Below are 23651 nucleotides of genomic sequence, written 5' to 3'. Positions count from 1 at the left end.
CTGGCACTTTCACGCCTGCAGCATGACGCTGGGGAGAACGGACCACGCGCCGTGGACCTGACCAAAACTCCAGCCCAATCCCCTCTGCGTAGCTACCTGGCTGTCCTGCCATGCACCCAAGAGCCCAGTGGGTACCAGGCTGAGCTCCCCAACCACAGAGGGCAGACAGCCGGCCTGTCAAAGGGTGCAACGGGGAGCAAGAAGTTGGGGGGCTCACAGGCAAAGGCCAGCCAGCCCCCGCCTCCCGTCTAGCAGAGACCCTTCTCACTTAAGAGTGGCTGAGATGCTGAACAGGAGAGAGAGCCCGCTTGGCCTGTGACCCCCGAACAAACCTGGGACAGCATCTTTCTCTGTGGAGGCCTTGGAGCAGGCGTCTTAGGGTCGGCCGTGCAAGTTCCAATGTTCCCGGGGGGTGGGGGTGCAGGAGAGGCCCTCTAAGACCCCCTTTCACCCCTTTACCGGACGTAACCTGCAGCCTGACGAGGGGCGGCGACCCCCCGAGGTGGTTTTGTTGGCCAGGCCACACAGACTCGGCCAGGCTGTCCCCACACGATGCCCTCCGAGGTGAGAGGTGGGCCTCAGGCTCTCCTGGGGGTTCTCTTGGCAAGAGGAAAATCCGGCCAGGACCCCGTGACCAGGCAGGGGGTTCGCGGTTCCAGCCCGCTTCCGCTCCCTTCAAGCCCAAGTCCCCACTCACTTCCGGCTTCTCATCCGGGAACTTTCCCTCGAAGGCCGGCCCTCCAGGCTTCCCGGGCCCCCGGCTGTTCCTCGTCCTCCCTCCCCTCTCCTGGATCCCGAGGAAATTCCACACAGCCTGGCCTTCTGGGTCACCCCTCACCTGCCTCCCGTCCTCCCTGCCCGTCACCTCAGCCGCACCTTCCAGGGGCCACTTCCGTTTCTTGGAAGATGGGGGCCGTCTGACGAGACTCAGCTTCCTGGAAGGTGGGAGGACGCCTGTCGAGACTCAGCTTCCTGGGAGGTGGGGGGCGTGTGACGAGACCCACGGGGCCCTGGACGCAAATTCCCAAACACCTGCACCTGGGCACCTGTAACTAGCAAGTTCCAGCTGACATCCTCTCTCTCCTAAACTTCTCCATCGCTTTCTAGTTGGGCTTCTGTCCCCTCCCCCACCATCTGCTCTGCCACCCAACTGGAAATTTCGGGGTCACTGTAGCCTCCTCCCACTCCACTCCCCACGCACCTCCTGCCAACCTCCTCCTGACTCCTGTCTACATCCCTCTGCCTGCCTACCCTGTTCGGGTCCCTGCCTTCTGTCTCCTGCCCTCTTTCCATGGTGTCCTAACTGGGGTCCCTGCCTCATCTTTTTCTTCATCTGGTCTTTGCATCCTACCCCAGATATATCTTCCCCAGGTCAGATCTGGTCATATTCTTCCTGAGTGTTTTTTAATGACTGGAAGGCCTTTTGATTAAGATCCAAGTGCCAACCCAGCATTCAAAGCCATGTTCTCTCTGACTCCTGTTTCCCTTTCTAGCCTGCTCTGACTGTCTGGCTGTACTGACCACACACCCCACTTTTTGGCATCATCCCTGGTGGTGCACCAAGCATCTGAAGCTCCCAGGTCCCCACTTACGAAGCATTTTTGCCCAAACTATTTCACCCAAGTGTTACCAATCCTTTAGACCTAATTTCCAGAAAGAGTGGGGGGAGAGGGACACTTGGCAACCATGTGGTAAATCTGGAAAGAGAAGCAAACAGTCTACACAACAGCTGACCTGATCACTTTAAAAAACCCAATGTCATGGGGAGTTGGGGCAAGGAGCTGGGAGAACAGAATACTATTGGAAATCGAAAGAGTAAAGAAACAAAGTCCACCAATGTCATGTTATCTTTCATTGGATGTTGGTCTGAAAAAACACTATAGAAGACATTTTGGAGATGGAAATTTGATTATAGACTGAGTATTAGCTGATGTTAGGGAATTTTTGGTAATTCTTACTAATTGTGTTTGGTGTGATGATGAGTTTTTTGGTTATGTAGAAAATTATCTTTATTTTTCTGAATGTCTATGCTGAAGAATTCAACATGAATTGCCACAGTGTCTGTAGTTCATCTTGCAGTGTTTCAGAAAAAAATATATATATATTCATATATAAAGTCAACATGACAAAATACTAGCAGTTATGAGCCTAGGCAGGGAATAGAGATGTTCATTGTCTTGCAATTTTTCTGCTTGTTTTTAAAATGTCTAAATAAAAAGTTAGAAGCACCTGGAGGGTGGGGGGAGCTGAGACCCCAGCACGTGTTCTCTTCTGTAATCTCCCAAATTGTATAAAATCCCTCAAAATGTATAAAACATCTTGTCTCCTTGGGGGTGGGGGGGGCAGCAATTCCTCCTCCAAGTGAAAGGCCTCAGCTGCCTGGCATTCAGAAGCAATGGCACACGCTTCCTTTGTAGCAGAAACTGTCCCCACAACTTCAGCAAACTGCCTGAGGACAGACTCATTTCCAGAAGAGCTTGCATCTTTCACTGGGGATAATTACATCTTGAGCCATCTTTTTAAACAGAAAGCTGAAGCAGCTGTCATTGGTCCAGTCATCTTCTTCCTTCCAGAAAAGGAAGGTAGAAGGGAAAAGGTAAGCCTTCCCTGTTGAGTTTTCTCTAGTTTTCCTCAGAATTCCATGAGGATGGGAGGGAGGCTGGTTGAAGAAGAGACAGACCTGTGTGTAACTGCAGGGTTCAGGGGTGACACAAAAAACAGGTTCTGTGGCTAGAGTGGCTTTGAAAACCTGGCCGCTCCAAAGCCATTTGCTGTGACAGTCTGGTCCTAACTGGGAGCCCAGGGTTGAATCCAGCCCACTGACATGTCTTATTTGGCCCTTTGTGGTGTTTTTTTTTTAAAAAAAAAAAAAAAAACACTTCTAAAAATTAAACACAACATACATACTAAAGTACACACATTACTTGCATGGGTTTAACGCACTGTAATCAGCCCCCAGAACCTGCTATGCACCCCCAAAGTCAACTATTTCCCAGACTTTTATTACTGTGGGTTAGTCTTGCTTGCTTTTGATTCTCACTGTATCTGCTCATTTGTGTCTGGCTCCATTCACTCAACATAATGGCTGTGAGACTCTTCCGTGTTGTTGCAGATGGTTGTGGTGTGTGCATCCTTGTTGCCCTGTGGTATTTCACTGTGGGAACACACGTGCTTTGTTTACGCACTCTCCTGTTAGTGGGGGTTGCAATTTGCCGCTGTTGCAGCAGCGCTCTGACAAGCCTCCTAACCCATGCCTTCTGGTGAGCATATGTGCACGGTCCTCATGGGCATACACCTAGGAGCGGAATTGCCGGGTCAGCAGATATGCACATATCTGCTGGCACTTTATAAATTTCTCATGAGTTGGCAACATTCACAACATGAGAGAGTTAGCGTAAAAATCAGGGTTACAGCTCTCCCTTCAAAGTGTAAAGATTCCACAATAGGGGACCCGCGTTCCACATCTGTGACTGGTGTTTTGGTCCCCCTCCAGTCCTCACCCAACCTGCCTCATGCCATCCCTCTTGGCTTCTGGAGGCACCTTGACCTTGGGACTCTCGGAACGTGGGAAATGATCCGAGTGTGCTTTTACTTCAAGTCCTTAATAAAGATTACTTGGCTGCCTCAGTTTCCCCAATGAGGTCATGCTGAATGACTCCAGGGGCATAAAGACCTTGATCCGGTCACTCCAGTGGTTGGGGTTGGGGCTGCTGATAAATGATCTCTCCCCAGATGGCTCCTCCTCCCGCTGGCACCAAGATGCCTATTACTTTAATTTAAGAAGAAGTTTTTTTGAATCAATATACATCCATGGTTTTCAAAAATCAAACAGTACAAAATGATATAGAGAAAAGGAAATTGCCCCTCTATTTCACTCCTTCCCCAAACCCTGGGGTTCCCTCCTCAGTTGTTGAGTCACTCAGTCATGTCTGACTCTGTGCCACCCCATGGACTGCAGCACGCCAGGCTCCCCTGTCCTTCACTATCTCCCTGAGTTTGCTCAAACTCGTGTCCATTGAGTCGGTGATGCCATCCAGTCATCTCATCCTCTGTCGCCCCCTTCTCTCCTGCTCTCAATCTGTCCCAGAGGCAACCCCAATTTCTAAGTTTTACCCATTTTCTATTCTACACACACACACACACACACCTCTTGTCTACTTCAAACTAGTGCTTTGAGAATGATCTGTTCTGCACCCTGCACTTTACCCATCTTGTTGGCCCTTCTATGTCAGTACGTATAGATTCTGCTTCTTTCTAACAGATGGAGTTTTTTCTTGCCTTTATGACCACCATTTATTAACCAACCCCCTAATGAGGAATATTTCAGTCATTTCCAGTCCACTGCAATCACAGACTATGCTGTGATTATACTGTCTTTGCAGACATGTGCAAGCATATCTGCAGAATAAATTCTTAGACATATGACTGGGGGCCAGAGGGCATTCAAATTTCTTATTTTGGTCAATAGTCCCAACTTGTCCTTTGAAAGGGTCATATGAGGGGAATTCCCTGGTGATCCAGTGGTCAGGACTCCACCCTTTCACTGACGGGCAGTATGAGTTCCATCCCTGGTTGGGGAGCTAATATCCAGCAAGCCAGTCAAAACCGAAATGAAACAAGGCACGAAAGGGTCAGTTTACACTGCCTCCAGAAGCATCTGAGTGAGCTACTGTGGGCTCTGAAAAACGCGTATAAACCTGTAAGTTCTGATTTCACTGACATGGCCCAGTCACTGGAGTTTTTACAACCTCACCAGAGTGATGCTAAAACATTCCAGTGTGGAGAACCGCACCTTGGAGAATCGCCAATGGCTCCCCCAGGTCAGGGAAACGTCTGTAGCCCTCGGCAAGGTAGAGAATCCCATCATTTTTTATTCCCACCTGCCTGTCTACTCTCTTGCATCATGAACTCACCACCTGCCCATCAAAGCTTACCGGGGGGTCCTGCTTGGGGAGCGTGTCCCTGGCCACCTGGTGAACTGTGATGCACAGGGCAAAGCGGCACAGGCTTAGAAGAGCCAAGATGTTCTCTTCTCAGCATGACGTCTCGTGACAGGAGTATTGACACCACAGTAATAGGCAAATGCTACCAACCAGCATTTCTGCCCACCCCCACCAGAAAGTCAGTTATTATCATTTAACAGCCCACCACCATTTATTTGCCTCCTCTGCTCACTCTCAACATCCTGGGATCTGCTCTTCTCATGCTCTGTTATCAGGAGACTTGAGCTCCTGTAATTACAGATAATGGAGATGATGAATATAATAATTTCTCATTGAGCACTTACCATATGCCAGGCTCTGAAGTCAGCACTTCCCATGCATTTACTCATTCACACCTCATAATCACCCTGTGAGGTAAGGACTATCATTACCCAATCTTTCCCGAGGCACAGAGAGGGAAAACAATTTGCCCAAAATCACACAGCAAGTGAGCAACCGCTGTGGCAGAGTAGATCTCAGTAAGCGTATGTTACATGGATGGATGGATCTTAACTTCTGGAAGCAGGTACTGGCAGGCCTGGCTGTGTGGACAAGAAAGGACATTTTCCTCAACAAATTATAAGTATCTCCGATGCCTGGTTTGTTACCTGCCTGCCCCTCCCCGAGTTAGGGTTTGTATTAGTTTGCTGTTGTTCCTGTAATAAATGCCACAAAATTGGCAGCTTGAAACGGCACACATTTATTATGTCATGGTGCTGGAGGTCAAAAGTCCAAAATGGGTCTCACTGGGCTTAAAGATATCTACATCTTAATCCCTGGGACCTGCAAATATGTTACAGACGTGGCAAGAAGAACTCTGTAGATATGACTGAGTTAAGGATCTTAAAATCCAAAGATTATCCTGGATTATCCAGCAGGCTCGAGGTAATCATGAGGGTCCTTATAAGAGGGAGGCAGGGGGCTTAGGGAAGGGGGACAGAAGCAGAGGTCAGAGTAATGCAGCCACCAGCCAAGGAATGTGGGTTGCCCCCAGGACCGGAAACAGACTCTCCGCTAGAAACTCCAGCAGCAACATAGCCCTGACAACGCATTGATGTTAGCCCCTAACATCCATTTGGCACTTCTGGCCGCCAGAGCTACAAGACAACACAGCTGCATTCTTCTAAGCTACTATATCTGTGTGTTTCCTTCCAGCAGCCCTAGGAGACTCAGGCGTGGTCACAGGCCATCCCTTCATCACAAAAATATGACAGGTGGCAGTCGTTGAGAAGACAGCAAGGATGGGCTGGCATAGGCTGTCCTGTATCCCAGATTCCCTGGAGGTTGGAAAGGGATGGAACGGGGGCTGGGCTACATTCCCTGGGTAGCTGAGGTCAAATATGCACAACAGGAGGGAATACTGTGGGCAGGAAGGCAGTGGCATTAAGTTAAATGGGATCAGGACTTTACCAAGTTCTGTGGAAAAACTCAGTGAATGCCCCAGGCCAGGACACCAGGCTAAAGTCAAAGGCCCCATGGCCTGGAGAAAGAGACAGTGCTGAGACAGCACTGGGGCTGTGGCAAGAGCGCTGGCCTGCCACTGGCTGGCCTGGAGAGCTCAGGCTCTTTCCGCCCTTTTGGGGTCTCTTGCAGGTGACCTGTTAAGGTAATAACCATAATAACAGCAAGCACTTAAATGGACTGGCTTGGTCCCAGACACTCTTCTTCTTCGTGCTCTGCCTTGTAAACATAAACGGACTTGTCCAGTACTCAGAACAAACCAATAAGTAGGTGCTGTCATCTTTATTTCACAGGTGAGGGAATTGAGGCACAGAGAGGTTAAGAAACTTGCTGAAGGTCACCCAGCAGGGAAGTGGTAAATTCTTTTTCTTAACCAAAAAAAAAATTTGGCCACACCACACAGCGTGTGGGATCTTAGTTCACTGACCATGGATTGAATCCACACCCCCTGCTTTGAAAGCAGAGGCTCTTAACCACTGGACCACCAGGAAGGTCCCAGAAGTGGTAAATTCTTGACTGGAACGCATGCACTTCAGATCCAAAGAGACCTGAGAGGTAGGGGAACAGGTTGGCGGAGATTTGGGCAGAGATGTTAAATCAAGATGAGTAGTAATGAGCTGGGGGAGGTGGGGAGACAGAGAAAGAGGAGGGGCAAAAGTCAGCAGAAGCTGGGAAGATGGTTTTGGAGTCTGGTCTAACAGAGGCGCTGGAGCAGCCGTGGGGTCTGAGAGAACCGGGGTGGAGAGGGTCAGGGGAAGGGGAGGGGCATCTCTGTCACTGACGGGCACCCTGGGGTCTCGGAGTGGGCCGAGTGTGGGGACTGGGCCTGGTGGGGCCACAGTATTGATTTGGGTTACACAGACTCACTGTGGGAAACCAATCCAACTGAAGTTGCCATGGTGAGGCAGGGTCTCATGCCCCCGCCCTGCCCTTCGTCACTCCCCCAATTCCAGCCTTTTGTGTAGAACCCTTGGATTTTGGGCAATACCATTTGAAAACTGCTACCCTGCCTCCATCCCATCAGCTCCTCTGCTCCTGCATGGATTCCTCCACTGCCCGGACCACAGAGAGCCCCCGGAGTCCCCACTCTGTTCCTGCCACCCCCTCAAGGTAGCTTCGGAAGGCTCCAGCTTAGAGCCTTCCTCACTCCCAGATCCTTGCACAGAACTCAAAGTCTCTGTTCAGTGCACATTCCAGCCAGCAAGTGACCTTGAGCAAGCCTCCTCCTTGCACCTCCGGGCGTCATCTGCAGAATGGAGCCGATAATAACAACTCCCCTCTGGAAGCCAAGAGACCGGGCCTCAGAACCTCTTAAGAAAATTAAGAAGAGCCGGTGTACATTGACCGCCTACATGAGAAAATGCTGTTGCAATTTTAGCCGTCACCATTTCGACTGTCCTCATTTGACCAGTGAGAAAACTGAGGCCCAGAGAGGTGAAGTCACCGACCAAGGACACACAGCAAGGTAGCGCAGAGTTGAAACCAGGACACAGGCCCTAGAACTGAGCCTCTTCCTCTTTCCCCTGAGTGTGCAGCCAAACCCACAGAAGGAACCTGCCATGTGCCTTCTGGCCGGATTCTCCCCAAACCCCCTCTCCTTCACATATTTTTTTACAGATAAGGAAACTGACGCTCGCCTGCCCAAGGTCACCCAGCCACTCACACGGGAGCCAGGGAGCCAGGTATGTGTGACTCCGAGCTCACGCCCGGCCCTGACCCATCACGCAGCCTCCAGGACTCCCACCCAGTGCTCAGATGCTGGGTTTCTCAGAACCTGTCCGAGGTCTGGGCTGGTTAAAAGCAGAAAAAGTTCCCCTTGCAGCCTCTCCCTGAGCTCCTCCCCATCATCAACACATCCCCAGGAGCCTCAGGATGCCGGGGACAGATAAAGGCAGATGCCCCAGCCCCAGGTTGCCCTCCACTCCTTCCGAGTTCTGTTCCTCCTTGGAGGGGAGGGAGGACAGCTCTCCTTGCCTTCCAGGCGGTTGGCAGAGCAGCGGCTGCTGTTCCTGCCTGCTGCCTGGCTGATGGAGAGATTATTTCTAAGCCCTTCCCATTCCCGCCCCCCCTTCTCTTGCAGGACCACACTGGCTGTCCCCGTGGGACTCAGTACAGAGCCTGCCGCTGAAGCAGGACAGCTGGCCTGGCTCCCTCCCACCACGAACCCCTCAGACCCTCACCTCTAGCGGGGAAAGGGGCTTCTAGGTCCTTTCAAACAACAACAACAACAACAACCCACCCCACTCCTCTTGGGCTTTTCTGCAGCTGCTGGAGAGAGAAATGCAGAATGAATGGACTTCTGGTTTCTGAAGGAGGCGAGGGAAGAAAGGTTGAAAACTAACTCAGCCAGAAACTGCTGTGTTTGTGATTTTTCTTTTCTTCCCCTTCATCTTCAACACAAACCCATCTCTTCCCTGGGCATCGAGACATGGGCTCCTCTTGCCTTGCCCGGCAGAAAGACAGCTGGAAATGGGCTCCCTGAGACAGGAGGGTGAGTTAAACTTCAGGGGACGAAGTTAGTATTTGCTGCGGGGGTGGGGGGTATACAGGATGCTCTTAAACATCCCTTCCAAAGCGCTGTTTTGAGTGAATACCTTTCCCACGCTCTGGAAGGAGGTTTGTGTGCCGGCTCTTCCTGGGGGGCAGTGGGTTACAAAGTTAGGTTTGTGCAATGAATGAAGAAAGGAAAGTTTGGGGGGTTCTAGAAAGAGACCCTACTGGGAGACAAAGTCCCTGGTTGCACTGGGACTCACCGTGTGACCTTGGACGAGTCACTTCAGCTCTCTGGGTCTGGCTATTTCACTAGAAAAACAAGAACGCTTGGGAAGGCGCCCTTGATTTCAAAATACTCTTTTCTCCGCAGGCTGCTCATCATTTTCTGGCCGTACATTGTAAATGAAGTAATACACGCAGAATAACAGACCATTGTGTGCTGAGCAAGTGTGAAATGCATAGGCTGTGATTCAACTCTTCGCTGCCTGCTGGAATCCACTGGCTCTGAAATTGAGACAACTTTTATTTCCATTCAGTCTCTGAGTTTTCCTCTTGATTGGAGTGCATCTTGGAATGTAAGGTTATAGGTGCTTCGGAAGCAGCTCTGGCTAGAATGAATAGCGCAGAAAACAGTTGTGGGAGGCAGAGGATGAGAAATATTGTGGCGATGACTTTCTTTAATGCATGGGCTAAACCTGAAACCCTTCCTCTAAGTCAGGCATCCCAAATAGGTCTGAAATGGATAGAGCATTAGAGGCGCCTTCATTTCACAGATGCCAAGACCAAAGCCCAGAGAGGGGGAGTAACTGATGCAAGGTCACACAGCAAGGTGGCTGAGACAAGTAGTCCATGAACACAGAGGAGCACTGTCATTGATAGCAAAGTCCTCTAAGTGGGAAAGCAAGAAAGGGGACTGAGGCAAAGGTTGTGGAGCTTCTCCTGGGAGATGCTGTGCCAAGCACAGTTCCTCGTTACTTAACTTTTCTGGGCCTCAGTTTCCTCACCTGTAAAATGGAGATATTAATGTCTACCTCAGGGGGTTGTTGAGATGACTTAACATAGGAGGGGCATGTGGATCAGTGCCTGGCATGTCAGAATCGTCTAGAAGGGTGCTTAATATACAGCTCACATGTATTTTTTTTTTCACATGTATTATTGCATGTAACCCTCACTGTGCCCAGTGAGGTGGGCACCCAAACTGCCCCAGCTGAGCAAGTGAAGCAAAGGATTCAACGAGGCTGAGAAACCCAGCTGGGGTGGCAGTCTGTAAGGGATTACAACCCAGCAATGAACTTGAGAAACTTTTACACTCTTAAGCTCTATTTTCAATAACTGTACTTTGCAAGGTTGGGAGGAGTCTTGTCATTGGCATAAGGATGCTGAGATCAGAGAGGTTAAGCTACAGGCCCAAGATCACACAGTCTGGAAGTGACACAGCTCTGACTTGTCCAGCTCGGGACCGCGCTCCCCGAGTCCCAGTCCACCTAATGCCCGTTCCAGGGAGATTCTTCTGAGATATAAATAAATGCCCCATCCGAGAAGGGATATCATGATGTCCTTTCATTCACTGATAGATCCCAGGTGCGTAGTAGGTACTCAGTAAATCTGTGTTGGCTGAAAGATTAAAAGGATAAAGGGTGCAGGTGAGGGAAAGCAGACATGAGGCGATGTGGTCTAGGACTCTGCCCTGAGACTGATGGTTCCTCCCTTCTCTTGCTCTTGTCCTTCCGGCGCCAGGACTTCTTCCGCAATATCCATGCCTTCCCAAGACAGGGGCCTGCATGCCGGACACCATCCCTTCCGCCCCTGCAGCCCTTTGAGTCCCTTCTTGTCGGGCCCCGTGGAGCCGCCGTCCATCAAGGGCATTTACTACCGCAGGGCCCGGAAGGTGGGCGCGCTGGACGCCTCCCGGACGGCGGACCTGAAGAAGGAGATGCTGGTCAACGTGGGGGGCCGGCGGTACCTGCTTCCGTGGAGCACGCTGGACGAGTTCCCGCTGAGCCGCCTGAGCAAACTCCGCTTCTGCCGGAGCCACGAGGAGATCGCGCAGCTCTGCGACGACTACGACGAGGACAACCAGGAGTTCTTCTTCGACCGGAGCCCCAGCGCTTTCGGGGTGATCGTGAGCTTCCTGGCGGCCGGCAAGCTGGTCCTCCTGCGGGAGATGTGCGTGCTGTCCTTCCAGGAGGAGCTGACCTACTGGGGCATCGAAGAAGCCAGCCTGGAGAAGTGCTGCCTGCGGACGCTGCTGCGGAAGCGGGACGCGCTGGCCGAGCTGCGCCGCGAGGAGGCCCTGCAGCGGCAGCGGGAGGCCGGGCGGCCCGCCGTGCACGCGTCCCGCTGGGGGCTCTTCAGGAGCCGGCTGCGCGAGACGGTGGAGAACCCGCAGTCTGGGCTCCCCGGGAAGGTCTTCGCTTGTCTCTCCATCCTCTTCGTGGCCACCACGGCGGTCAGCCTATGCGTCAGCACCATGCCCGACCTGAGGGCGGAGGAGGACAAGGTGAGTGGTCCATCGCTCCACCAGGCGTGGGTGCCCGGGGCCGTGGGACTGGGGGCCCACGAGAACGTTTTCATGTCTTTTCAGACAAGAAGGCCAGAAATGAATATGATCCCGTGTGGATTGTGTTCATTTTCAGACCAAGGCAGTTGTAAAAGATATTTTATACATTTTTTGGTTTTTGAGAGAGAAACACATGAAGGGGACCCATGAAAGTCAGAAGGGGCCCCCGCTTCTGAGAAAAAACGCTGGACATTGTGGTCTTAATGGACTGAGCTCGCCCAGCCCTGCCTCTCCTAGCTCTGTGAGCTGAGTGAATCACGCCAACCTCTCGGAGCCTCAGGTTCCTCCTCCAGGAGACACCTGACATCACTGTGAAGGCTCACGTGCTCAGTGCTCCCCTCTTGTGTTAATTGAGCAGCTATTCTGTGCTGAGTTCTCGACCAGGTCCAGATTCCCTACCTCCTTAGCCGACCTTCTCATGGGCATCTCAGCTCTGTAAACTGAGGCTCAGGGCACTTAGCTTCTTGGGAGTAATCTAGCGAAGATGCTGATGACAGAAGAGATCCTCAGCCCTCGTTCCTGACCCTCCCAGTCAGGCCCTCCCTCCAGGGAACTCATGGAAGGGTCGATCCAGAAGTGTCCCTGCCCCAGGAGGCCGGAGCAGAAACATCTGCTTGCCCACTCCTGCCCTCCCTGGTAGCTCACTGATAAAGAACTGAGTGGTAAGGTACTGTCTGCCAACGCAGGAACTATAAGAGATGTGGGTTCGATCCCTGGATTGGGAAGATTGCCTGGAGGAGGGCATGGCTACCCACTCCAGTATGCTCACCTGGAGAATCCCACGGACAGAGGAGCCTGGTGGGCTACAGTCCATGGGGTCACAGAGAGTTGGACACGACTGAAGTGACTTAGCAGGCCCTGTCTTTCCAGGAAGCTGTGAGATAACCCTCCCCCTGACCCCCATCACATACCCCAAGGGGTCAGATGGTCTGAAACGTGAGTTAAAAACCTAGCATTTTATTGGGAAGGTTATTGGAGAGGTTATTCTTCAAATTGAGAATTGGACTGTTTCCTAAGTTAAAATGTTGCTCTATAATCCTCCATGGCTCCCCATCATCTGACTCATGGAGCTTACATTACAGCAGAGAGAGCGAGCCAATCATTTAAACATATACATAAGGTTATGCAGGCTGTGGATGGTTTATAACCAGTGTCAGGTGACCTAAGTTCTCATCCCTTAAACATGTATTTCAGGGATGATCAGAGAAGTTTCCATATAGAGAAGACTTAGATGGAGAACCAGTCAGTGCTTCACACCAAGTAGGCTCTCAATAAATATTTGTTGAATAAGATATTAAAATATCTTGCCCAATCTATACATGTTTTGTCATAAAGCAAACCAACCAAAATGTTTTGACTTTCAGACAGCTTTTTTCCCCATAGAGAGAACTGTAGCTCTAATCGTGGACCTTTTTTTTTTTTTTTCGTTCTTTAGCACAAAATTATGTGATTTAAGAATTTGCTTGTTCACTGAACTATTTACGTGTGGACACTGCAGTCAAAAGATTAGGACAAAGTAAGGAGCCTCAGTCTCCTGTGCTCCAAGGGTGCCCTGGATCCTAGTTGCTGAAGAAGGACCCCTGGATTTTTCACAAGCCTGTTCCTCTTAGGGATTTTCAGGGAGCCAGGATTTAGACTGTGCAGAGAGACAAGCTCTTTACAAAGCCTAATGCTTTTAAAATTACCCAGGGTATGAACCCAGATTGGTGTGACAGGGACCTGGAAAATTCAATTAGAGGTGAGTGAGAATCCTGTAGAAGCCGTTTCTAGCGGGGAGTGAGAGAGGTGGTGTCCCCAGTCCAGTCGCAAGCTCCGTGCACCTGGGAAGCCACCACTGGGTGCTCTGCCTAGAGAGGGGCCTTGAGGCCCTGCCCTCAAAAACAACAACAACAAAAAAATGTGTCTATGTCCCTGTTCTGATGGTAATTCAGAGAGCCTGGAGGCTGAGGACAAGGCGGGCTTTGTTCTTTCGAACCTTGCCCTTATATTTACATAAAAATATGATGTTCTTTCTCGGCCACACATGCCTGGTATTTCATATTTGGCCGCTGGGACATCAGTCTGAAAGCAGCGATTCAGCCCCGGCTGCAAAGCTGGGCAGCTGCTTCTGGGGACAGACAGTGCCCAGGAGATGTGGGGGCCCGAGTCGTTGTCCCAAGGGGACATGACCCACAGAACTCCTCCATCAAACATAGAGAAGGTGTCACCCTGGGATGGAGAATCAGCACTCATGCAAAGAAAGCACTTTCCTTCCCTTTTTCTTCTAGCTTCTTACAGCAATATCCCTTAAGTAAACTTGGCAGTTGAGGAGCAAGGTCTGTGCCCAAGATTGCAAATTAAAATGGAAGAGGCAGGAAGTAGATGGACAGGAATGACCAAGCCAAGTACCTAAAGCCCCTCCGGAAGCATTTGGACTTCTCTGGGTTCCCTGGTGGAGCTCAGCCCCAAAGGAATGAGAGAACTGATGCTTATTAAGTGCCCTTCAGGATGCTGGCATTGGACAGGATGGACTTAATCCTACAAACAGCTTTAGGAAATGGATGCTGTAGCTACGACCATTTTGCAGGTAAGGAAGCTGAGGCTCAGGGAAGTTTTGTCACTTTCCTAAGCCCAAAGTAAGAAAGTGGCACAGTCAGGATTTGAGCTCACCTCCGCCTGGCTCCAAAACCTGACCCCTCATGACAGAACCTTCTTCTAACCCTCCTGGGTTTGAATCTTGGTTTCATCCCTCATAAGCTCAGTGATCTCCAGAAACTCACTTACCTTTTTGAGCCTCAGTTTTCTTATCTGTAAAATGGGGGTGCTGTTAGCCCTTTCCTCAGGGGATTATGGTGAGAATTAAAAGATTAATATTTGTGTAACATGATTGGAACAATACCAACTCATAAGAAGGGCTCAAAAATATTAGTCATCATCATTATTCACTTATCAGGTGCTACTTAACAGGAAGTCATCACATTTATCCTTTTTATTAATTCATCAATAGTCACTGAGTGCCAACTAAATCCACTCGTCTAGATGCTGCAGATCAGACAAATTCCTCACTTTCCTGGAGCTTGTATTCTGAACATCCCAGCTCCATTTTTAAAGTTCACATAACGTAAAATTAACCATCTTAAAGTGAACAATTCAGTGGCATTTAGCAAAATTCATAATGCTGTGTAGCCAACACCTCTATCAAATTCCAATATATATATATTTTAATTCCTTTTAAGTTCCAGTATATTTCTAAGAGAAAAACCTGGGCCATTCAGGCAGCCGCTCCCCACCTCCACCCACAGCCACTGGCAACCACCAAGCTGCTTTCCATCTCCGTGGATTTTGCTGTTCTAGACACTTCTTATAATGGAATCATACAATATGTGGCCCTTTTGTTTCTGGCTTCATTCACTCCATATAATGTGTTCAAGGTTCATCTGTGTTTTAGCCTATGTCAGTACTACACTCCTTTTAAGGGCTGCATAATATTCCACTGTCTGTAAATGTCACAGTGTGTTTGTCCATCTGTCCAATGATCAGTTCCTCAGATTCTTTGCTTCCCTCTGCCTGAGTCCTCTGCCACGGTTGTCAACCCTGCCATTCAGCCCTAGTGCCCTGTACGAGTAGCCCCTGCCCAGCGTCTCTGCTGGTCAGAATGCCTTGTCCTCCCTCTGGAGGAAGCTGAGGGTCACTGGGCAGCTACAGCTGAACTCTTGTTCATTTATCCTGACCCCTTCCTCCCTCCTTGCTGCGACCTGGCTCTGCCCTTGGACAAGTCCCTCTGTCTCTGTGCCTCTATCTCCTCACCTGCAAATGAGGATAGTGGCACCCCTGCTCACACAGAGCCCTAGGACGTATGGTCTAGTTCTCCTGTGTGGGCACAGAGGCAGCGCTGGCTGCTCTCCCCCACCTCCGGGACTCGCTCATGCCCCTCCCACGTGCGCATCTGCTGTGCTCCTCAAGCTCTCTCCCGGCTCTCAGGACCTCAGGGGATAAGCACAGGCATGTGCTCTCACATCAACCCCCCCACCCCACCCCCTGCCCTCATTTTAGCTTCCACTTCCGCCCAGAGGCATGCTTGGGACTTCGGGGACCTTGAGAAGGGACACACTCTGGATAGGCGCCCTGCAAAGCGAACCGGCTGGGGGTGGAGCCAGCAGGGGGCTGAGGGCAGGACCGCCGGACTCTGCGTCTCCCACCCCCTCCTGGCCTGTGCTGTGCCCCCAGTCTCACGGGGACTGGGAAGGAAGGCATAGAGATTTTTAAAGATCAGGTGGATCCCCTGAGGTCCCCTGATGGAAGAATTCTCTCCTACTGTGGTTGCAACTCACCTTTTGGGCTGCAGTCACCCCTCCCCCACCTTGGTTAAAAAGCCTCTGGCTGGAGCCAGCATCTCCTCCTCCGTGGTCCTTTCTTGGACCCTGAACCAGCTCCGCATAGTACTGCCCGCTCTCTGTGGCTTCTCTGTGTTCAGTGACGTTTGGCGATGGCTTTAGAAAAGTCTTCTTAACTTGGCTTGGGGAGTTTGGGTGTTCCTCGCCCCCAGCTGAGTCTCCCTAATATCCCAGCCAACAGCACCAATTCCCATTTCCTGGACGGGGCCCCCCCTTCTGCTGAGTACACATACTTCATGCTGTCCCTTCCGCCTCACCACGCTCCCCTGGTGTCTGGGGGGTTCAATTCCTAACCCGCCCCTGCTTGCTCCACACCGTCCTCAGAGCTCTCAGGGTTTGGGTTCAAGGTGGGGAGGGAGAGGACCATGGAAGAGGCCCAAAGGAGAGGAGGGTGGCAGAGAGATACTTGGCTCTCGGGGCAAGGCATGAGTCAGCACCGCCAGCACCCCGAGACTAGGACCAGAGGCACAGATGATGGAATTCATGGCCAGGAAGAAGGAAAGGGAGGGAGGTGGAAATGCTGAATGGAGCCGTGAGGCCAGCACTGAGCTGAAAGGGTCAGACTGGCTGCGTTCCCAAAGGGGAGCTGGCAGGGGTTGCTGTGAGAGACACAAAGGGTGCAAGGGAGGCTCCAAGGTCAAGACTCTGGCCCCGAGTCCCCCCCCAGATGGAACTTCTAGAACTGGCCCTGGCTGTACCTGCAGCCGTCTGCCGGACAGCCTGTCCAGATGGTCCCTCAGAAAGCCCGGTCCGCCCCCTGACCCCAGAGCCCTTCAGAGCGGCTCTGCTCCAGAGCTTTGGGGGAGGACAGGGCAAGACTGTGGGCCAGCTGCTCCACCTTGCCCGAACTGATGCGGTCACTCAAACTCGGGTTTCTTTTTTATTATGATATAATGTACCATCTAATGTTCATCCTTTTAAGGTGCACAGATCAGTGATTTTTTAGTATGCAGTTGTGCAGCCATCCCCACTAATTCCAGAACATTTTTATCACCCTAAAAAGCAACCTTGCACATACTTCTGGCTACTCCCCATCCCCCCCCGCCCCCTGCTATCCACCAGCCCCAGGTGACTGTGAATGTATTTTCTATCTTCATGAATTTGCCTTTTCTGGGCACTTTATTCAGTTCAGTCACTCAGTCGTGTCCAACTCTTTGTGACCCCAAGGACTGCAGCATGCCAGGCTTCCCTGTCCGTCACCAACTCCTGGAGCTTGCTCAAACTCAGGTCCATCGAGTCAGTAATGCCATCCAGCCATCTCATCCTCTGTTAACCCCTTCTCCTCCTGCCGTCAATCTTTCCCAGAATCAGGGTCTTTTCCAATGAGTCAGTTCTTCACAAGAGGTGACCAAAGTATTGGAGCTTCAGTTTCAGCATCAGTCCTTCCAATGACACTTTATAGATACAAAATAATACAATATATGGTCCGTTATGTTGGTTTCTTTCATTGAGCACAAGGTTATCAAGGTTCATCAGCTTTGTAGCACATGTCAGAGCTTCATTTCTGTGGCTGAATAGTACTCCATCATATGGACAGACCATATTTTGTTTATTCATTCCGCTGTTGTTGAGCATCTAGTTTCTTTCCACTTTTGGGTTATCATCAATCACACTGCTCCAAATCTTCATGTACAAGTTTTTTGTGTGCATGTGGATTTTCAGTTCCTTGAAGTATACACTTGGCAGCAAAATTGCTTAGTCATACAGCAAATGTATGTTTAAGTTCTCAAGGGATCACCCACCTGTTTTCCACAACAGCTATACCACTTTATATTCCCGCCAGCAACGTTTGGGTTGGAGGGGGGGGGGGGGGGGCGGTTCTAATTTCTCCACAGCCTCAACAGAACTTGTTTGTTTTTATCCAAGTATTACTGCTTTACTGTAGTACATTAGTTCTAGGGGTATGACAGAGTGATTCGACATTTTTGTCCCTTATACTCAATTTAAAGATATTGTTATAAAATACCGGCTGTATTCTTTGCACTGTATATCACATCCTTGTATTTTATTTATTTTATACCTAGTAGTTTGTACCTATTAATCCCCTGACACTTATTTTTTGTCCTTATAATCACAGCGGTCCTGGTGAGGGTGGAGTGGTATCTCATTGTGCTTTTGATTTCCAACTCTGATTTCTTTAAAAAAAATCTTTTCATGATGGAAAATTTGGGGCATTTGCAGAGTAAATAGAATAATCTAACGAACCCCTAATTACTACCCATGACTCAGCCTTCCAGACTGTCGAGAGCCTGCCACTCGGGTTCTCTCTCTCCAGCCCCTCCCACCTCCAATCATTTAGCATCATGATCATTTGTTTTATTGTTATTTTACAGTTTTATGGGAGAAATTTACATACATTGAAATGCACAAGTCTTAGCTGTCCAATGTAACAAATGGGGCACACCCGTGTCACCCACAGCCCTGGTTGGTATGGAATATTCCTATCACCCCAGGATGCTCTTTCAGCCTCCTTTGTAGTCTTCCCTATCCCATCCAGAGGCGGCTGCTGTTTCCGTGATTCTGTCCACCTCCTGTGAGCTTTCCTGCTCTCGGACTTCACCCAGATGGAAACATCACCCCACATCTGCCTGTGACATTCGTCATACCCTTCACCCCTCCAGCCTTCCCAGGGCTGCTCATGTTTCTGTTCATCACGGGAGGGAATCAGAGCACCCCTCATTCCCACCAGGAACAAGTGTCCCCACGAAGGTGACCAAGCACCCCAGTTTGCCCAGGGCTGAGGGGGGAACTTTCTGGTGACCTGGGACTTTCTGTTGCTCAGTCTGGAAAGTTCTGGGCAAACCAGGATGAGTGGTCTATCCTACCTGAAGAATACAACCGAAAACCTCCTCAGAGAAGGTGACTTCCTCCTTTCCTTCTGTTACTAGTTTTCCTCAGATATTGACTGGGCTGGGAATCATTTTCTCAGCTTGAGCTCCGTAAATCCCCACCACCCCAGCCCCGGCTGCTCGTAGGGCATTTCTCTGAGGACCAGTGCTGGGAGGTTGGTTTAGGATGCAGAGCTGAGCAGCAATGCAGGGGTGACTCCGCACAGCACTTGCTGCAGTGCAGGGAGGTGGCCGGCGGGAGGTGGGTGGTTCATGCCTGGAATATCCAAAAGCCGGCACCAGAGGCAGAGGGAGGAGGACCCACAGAGCCTTCTCTGCTTCCCAGGAGTCACCTTCCTGAGCTACAGGGTCACTGGTCTGGGGAGATTATTCCCAGGCCACTGAGGCTCTTACCCCAAAGGGAAAACTCCCCGAATGTCAGCGATGAAAGGGGCCTTATAGAGAGAATCTGGCCCGGAGTCTGAAAAACTTCCAGGTGCCTCTGGGTCAATAGGAGGTCTTGCCAAAGTGCAGATTCCTGGGCCACCCTCCCGGGCTTTGATTTTGTGATGGGGACCCCGGAACCCACATTTATAACAAGCACTCTGGGGGATTCTGACGCAGGGGTTATGAATCGGCTTTGAGAAATGCCGCTTCTGTTCCACCCTCTTCATCAGAAGGTGAAGCACAGGAAGGGGCAGTGACCACCGAAAGGTCACAGAGCAAGTTCGTAGCAGGACTGGGGAATCGGGATCCAAAACTCCTGAGCTTTGCAGAACCCCGAAGCAAACCCCAGGCAGTCATGGCAAAGACCTCTTGTGTTCTGGAGAATTTCCTCCACTTCCTATAGAATTCAGGATAGGAGAAGGTATAGTTACCCTTCAACTGAGCGGGCAGACTATGTCTGCGACCAGTGGGTCGTCCCGCGCAGGTAGCAGCAATATTTTGTGCACCTGCAGCAGTAGCAGCCTGCTCACTACTTCTCCTGCATTATTCCCTTTGGCCCCAGCTCTCCCACGGCAGAGGAACAACAGTCCAGGGGGGATGAAGGATTTGCCTAAGTAGGTGGAAGTGAACCTGAGTCACAGACACTCTGGACTCCATGCCCTCAACTGCACCCCCACCAACTCCTACCTCTTGAATCAGAGAGGGCAGGGGAGAGAGCTGCCCCACTCAGGACTGGTGAATAGAGATCGGGACAGTCCAGCCCCTTTCTCCCTCCAAAGGTCAGACAAAAAGAATATTTCAATTTAGCATTCCTGTGAGAAGGAAATGGCAACCCACTCCAGTGTTCTTGCCTGGAGAATCCCAGGGACGGGGGAGCCTGGTGGGCTGCTGTCAATGGGGTCGCAAAGAGTCGGACACGACTGAAGTGACTTAGCAGCAGTAGCAGCAGCAGTGAGCCCAGGCACTGGAAATAATTCCTTTTTCCACCTCAGAGGTTTTTAATCCAAAGAAAACTGCAGTTGCCAATGTGTTGCTATTCACTCAATCAACTGGCTTCAATCATTCTTTCCCTCATCCATCATAGATACAGATGCCAGAGATCTAGACATAGAGATGGAGATGATGCAGAGGTAGATGCAAACCAAGAGGGAGATATAGATGATATACATATAGTCGTAACATTTAGAGTCAGGTTCTCAACTCTGGCTTCACATTAGAATCATTGATGGGGCTTCTGGAAAATTCTACCACTCAGACTCAAACCTAGATGTCCCAGTCTGGACATCAGGATTTTTCAAAGCCCCCAGGTGATTCTAACATGCACAGTCAAGGCTGAGAACCACTACACTAGAAACAGATCTTCTCCAACCTTATTGTGTGCATAAATTGTTGTTAAAATGCAGATTCTGCAGGTCTCAGGGGAGGCGCATGCTTTTGGTCCCAGGACACACTTTGAGTGGCAGAAGGGCTATCGAAAGTCTCTGTTGGGGGCAGGGGCAGGGGTGTGAATGACACAGGGAGGAAGCCTCAGATGCCCCACCTAGCTGGGATCTCTCGGGAAGGAAATAGTTGCAATCTGCATCACAGGGCTGTACTAGGAATGGTGGCATCCTCTCTGCCCTCCCCACCCACCCACCCCCAGCCTCTGAGCCCCCAGAAACCACAGCTGCTTCTCTGGTCCTTTACCTCCAAAGTCTAGCATGGGACCTGGCCAAGGTGAGCCCTCCATGTGGGTGTTTTTTTTTTTTTTAGGTAATTTTATTTATTTGTCGCTGCACTGGGTCTTCATTGCTACACGGGCTTTTCTGTAGCTGTAGCGAGTAGGGGCTACTCTCTATTCATAGTTGCAGTGCACAGGCTTCTCATTGCAGTGGCTTCTCTTATTGTGGAGCACAGGCTCTAGGGCACAGGCTCAGCAGTTGTGGCAAATGGGCTTTGTTGCTCCACAGCATGTAGGATCTTCCCGGCCCAGGGAACAAACCCACATCCTCTGCATTGGCAGGTGGATTCTTCACCACTAAGCCACCAGAGAAGCCCACCCTCCATGTGTTTTGTTGGATGAATGAATGAGGGATTGTGGGCACAGAAGTTACAAAATAGTCTGTAGTCTCCAGGAGACCATCTCCTCCGAATGTGGGCTCAGGCAAGTTAGTTCAGTGCTCAGAACCATTTCTTGGACTGTCAGTGAAGCCTGCTCATGGCACCGCTGTGGGGCTTAAGTGACAGTACCAGATCAGCGCCTGGTACGCAGAGCTGCTTGTGTTGGTAAAGGAGAAGTTGGCTGCTGTAACCAAGAGGCTCCACGACAGGACGGCTTTCAGCACAACATGCTTAGTCGCTCAGTCGTGTCTGACTCTGTGCGACCCCATGGACTGTAGCCCTCCAGGCTCCTCTGTCCGTGGGGATTCTCCAGGCAAGAATACTGGAGTAGGTTTCCAGGCCTTCCTTCAGAGGATCTTCCCAACCCAGGGATCGAACCCAGGTATCCCGCATTGCAGGCAGATTCTTTACCATCTGAGCCACCAGGGAGGCCCTTCAACACAATAGACGCTGGTTTCTCTCCCACCCAAAGAGGGACCAAGGTGAGTAGGCGGCTCTCATTCTGAGACCCAGGTTTTTCCCACGGTGATGCTCATCCTTCCTGGGGCATTGGTTCAGTCTGCTGGTTCTAAGCTGGGTTGCAGGGCCGGCTGGGTGGTCCCAGCTCACAGGAAGGGGAGAAAGAGTGCAAGAACTCACGCCCACCACTAAAGTCCTGGAGCTGGAGGTGTGGCGCATCACCTCTGTTTACATTCTGTCGGTAGGGGCTTGGTCATTTGGCCACACTTAGCTGCAGGGGTGGAGAAGGCAATGGCACCCCACTCCAGTACTCTTGCCTAGAGAGTCCCAGGGGCGAGGGAGCCTGGTGGGCTGATGTCTATGGGGTTGCACAGAGTTGGACACGACTGAAGCGACTTAGCAGCAGTAGCAGCAGCTGCAGGGGAGGCTAGATCAGGTGGTTTCTGATCTAGATGACTGGCCATGCACCCAGCTGCAACTTGAGAACTACAATAAAAAGGGAGTTTTGGCGGATGACTAAGAGTCTAAAACAGACCTCCACTGATATAGAGTTATAGATTAATGATAGATGGATAGATAGAATATAGAGACTATATACTATACAAAGAATATATAGAGAATATATATTTAAATGTTTAATATATATTATAATGGGCTTCCCAGTTGGCTCAGTAGTAAAGAATCTGCCTGCAATTCAGGAGCCGCAGGAGACACGAGTTCAATCCCTGGGTCAGGAAGATCCCTGGAGGAGGGCATGGCACCCCACTCCAGTACTCTTGCCTGGAGAATCCCATGGACAGAGGAGCCTGGTTGGCTATAGTCCATAGGGTCCCTAAGAGTCAGACATGACTGAAGTGACTTAGCACACATATAGTATATCAATATGTGATGACATATATAACATGTATTCTAAATATTAATACATTATTATTACTAAATATTAATATGCAGTAGTACATATTCATATATTAATAGTATATTTAATATATGAAATATAGAGAGAATATATTTAGTATAGAGTTAGCATAGCATTTTTAGTAGAGACTGTACATATGTAATCTGTATATATGAAATCAGTCTCAATATAGGTACAAAGCTTTAGAATTGCTTTTCAGCATGGTTCTCTTGCCATTTCTGGTGCTTCGTCTCTGTACCCTGCGTTTCCTCACCTCTCCAGGGGGAGTGCTCACAGAAATGCTACTACATTTTCATCGTGGAGACCGTCTGCGTGGCCTGGTTTTCCCTCGAGTTCTGCCTGCGGTTTGTCCAGGCCCAGAACAAGTGCCAGTTCTTCCAAGGGCCCCTGAACATCATAGACATCCTGGCCATCTTCCCTTACTACGTGTCCCTCGCGGTGTCCGACGAGCCCCAGGAGGATGGGGAGCGGCCGGGCGGGAGCTCGTACCTGGAGAAGGTGGGGCTGGCACTGCGCGTGCTGCGGGCCCTCCGCATCCTCTACGTGATGCGCCTGGCGCGCCACTCGCTGGGGCTGCAGACGCTGGGCCTCACGGTGCGCCGCTGCACGCGCGAGTTCGGCCTGCTTCTCCTCTTCCTGTGCGTGGCCATCACCCTCTTCTCCCCTCTGGTCTACGTGGCTGAGAATGAGTCTGGGCGGGTCCTGGAGTTCACTAGCATCCCGGCCTCCTATTGGTGGGCCGTCATCTCCATGACAACGGTGGGCTACGGAGACATGGTACCCAGCAGCGTGCCGGGCCAGATGGTGGCCCTCAGCAGCATCCTGAGCGGCATCCTCATCATGGCCTTCCCAGCCACGTCCATCTTCCACACCTTCTCGCACTCCTACCTGGAGCTCAAGAAGGAGCAGGAGGAGCTGCAGGCCCGCATCCGCCGCCTGCAGAACGCGGCCACAGCCGGCGAACACGAACTCCTGAGGGACGTCAGTGACCTGAGCCTGGAGGGCCCTGCCTTGCCCATCGCATACATTTAA

At 50.8% G+C, this 23651-nt stretch overlaps 1 protein-coding gene across 1 annotated transcript; it reads left to right on the top strand.

Annotated features, from left to right (window-relative positions):
• The first annotated feature begins 552 nt into the window (after positions 1-552).
• Positions 553-23651, top strand: KCNG4 (potassium voltage-gated channel modifier subfamily G member 4). Its single transcript, XM_061137484.1, has 5 exons — positions 553-564; positions 681-942; positions 6576-6588; positions 10674-11436; positions 22881-23651. Exons 1-5 carry the CDS (start codon positions 553-555, stop codon positions 23649-23651), a joined length of 1821 nt encoding a protein of 606 aa, XP_060993467.1.

The sequence above is a fragment of the Dama dama genome, chromosome 4 (assembly GCF_033118175.1).
Source record: "Dama dama isolate Ldn47 chromosome 4, ASM3311817v1, whole genome shotgun sequence".
NCBI lineage: Eukaryota > Metazoa > Chordata > Mammalia > Artiodactyla > Cervidae > Dama > Dama dama.
The sequence above is the reverse complement of the archived record's forward strand: the minus strand, read 5'-3'. Positions and strand labels throughout refer to the sequence as shown.

Bases quoted from the DNA above. Each gene is read 5' to 3' on its own strand.
- KCNG4 (XM_061137484.1), top strand. The intron at 11,437-22,880 runs GTGAGTGGTCCA...TCACCTCTCCAG, and splicing joins TGAGGGCGGAGGAGGACAAG to GGGGAGTGCTCACAGAAATG.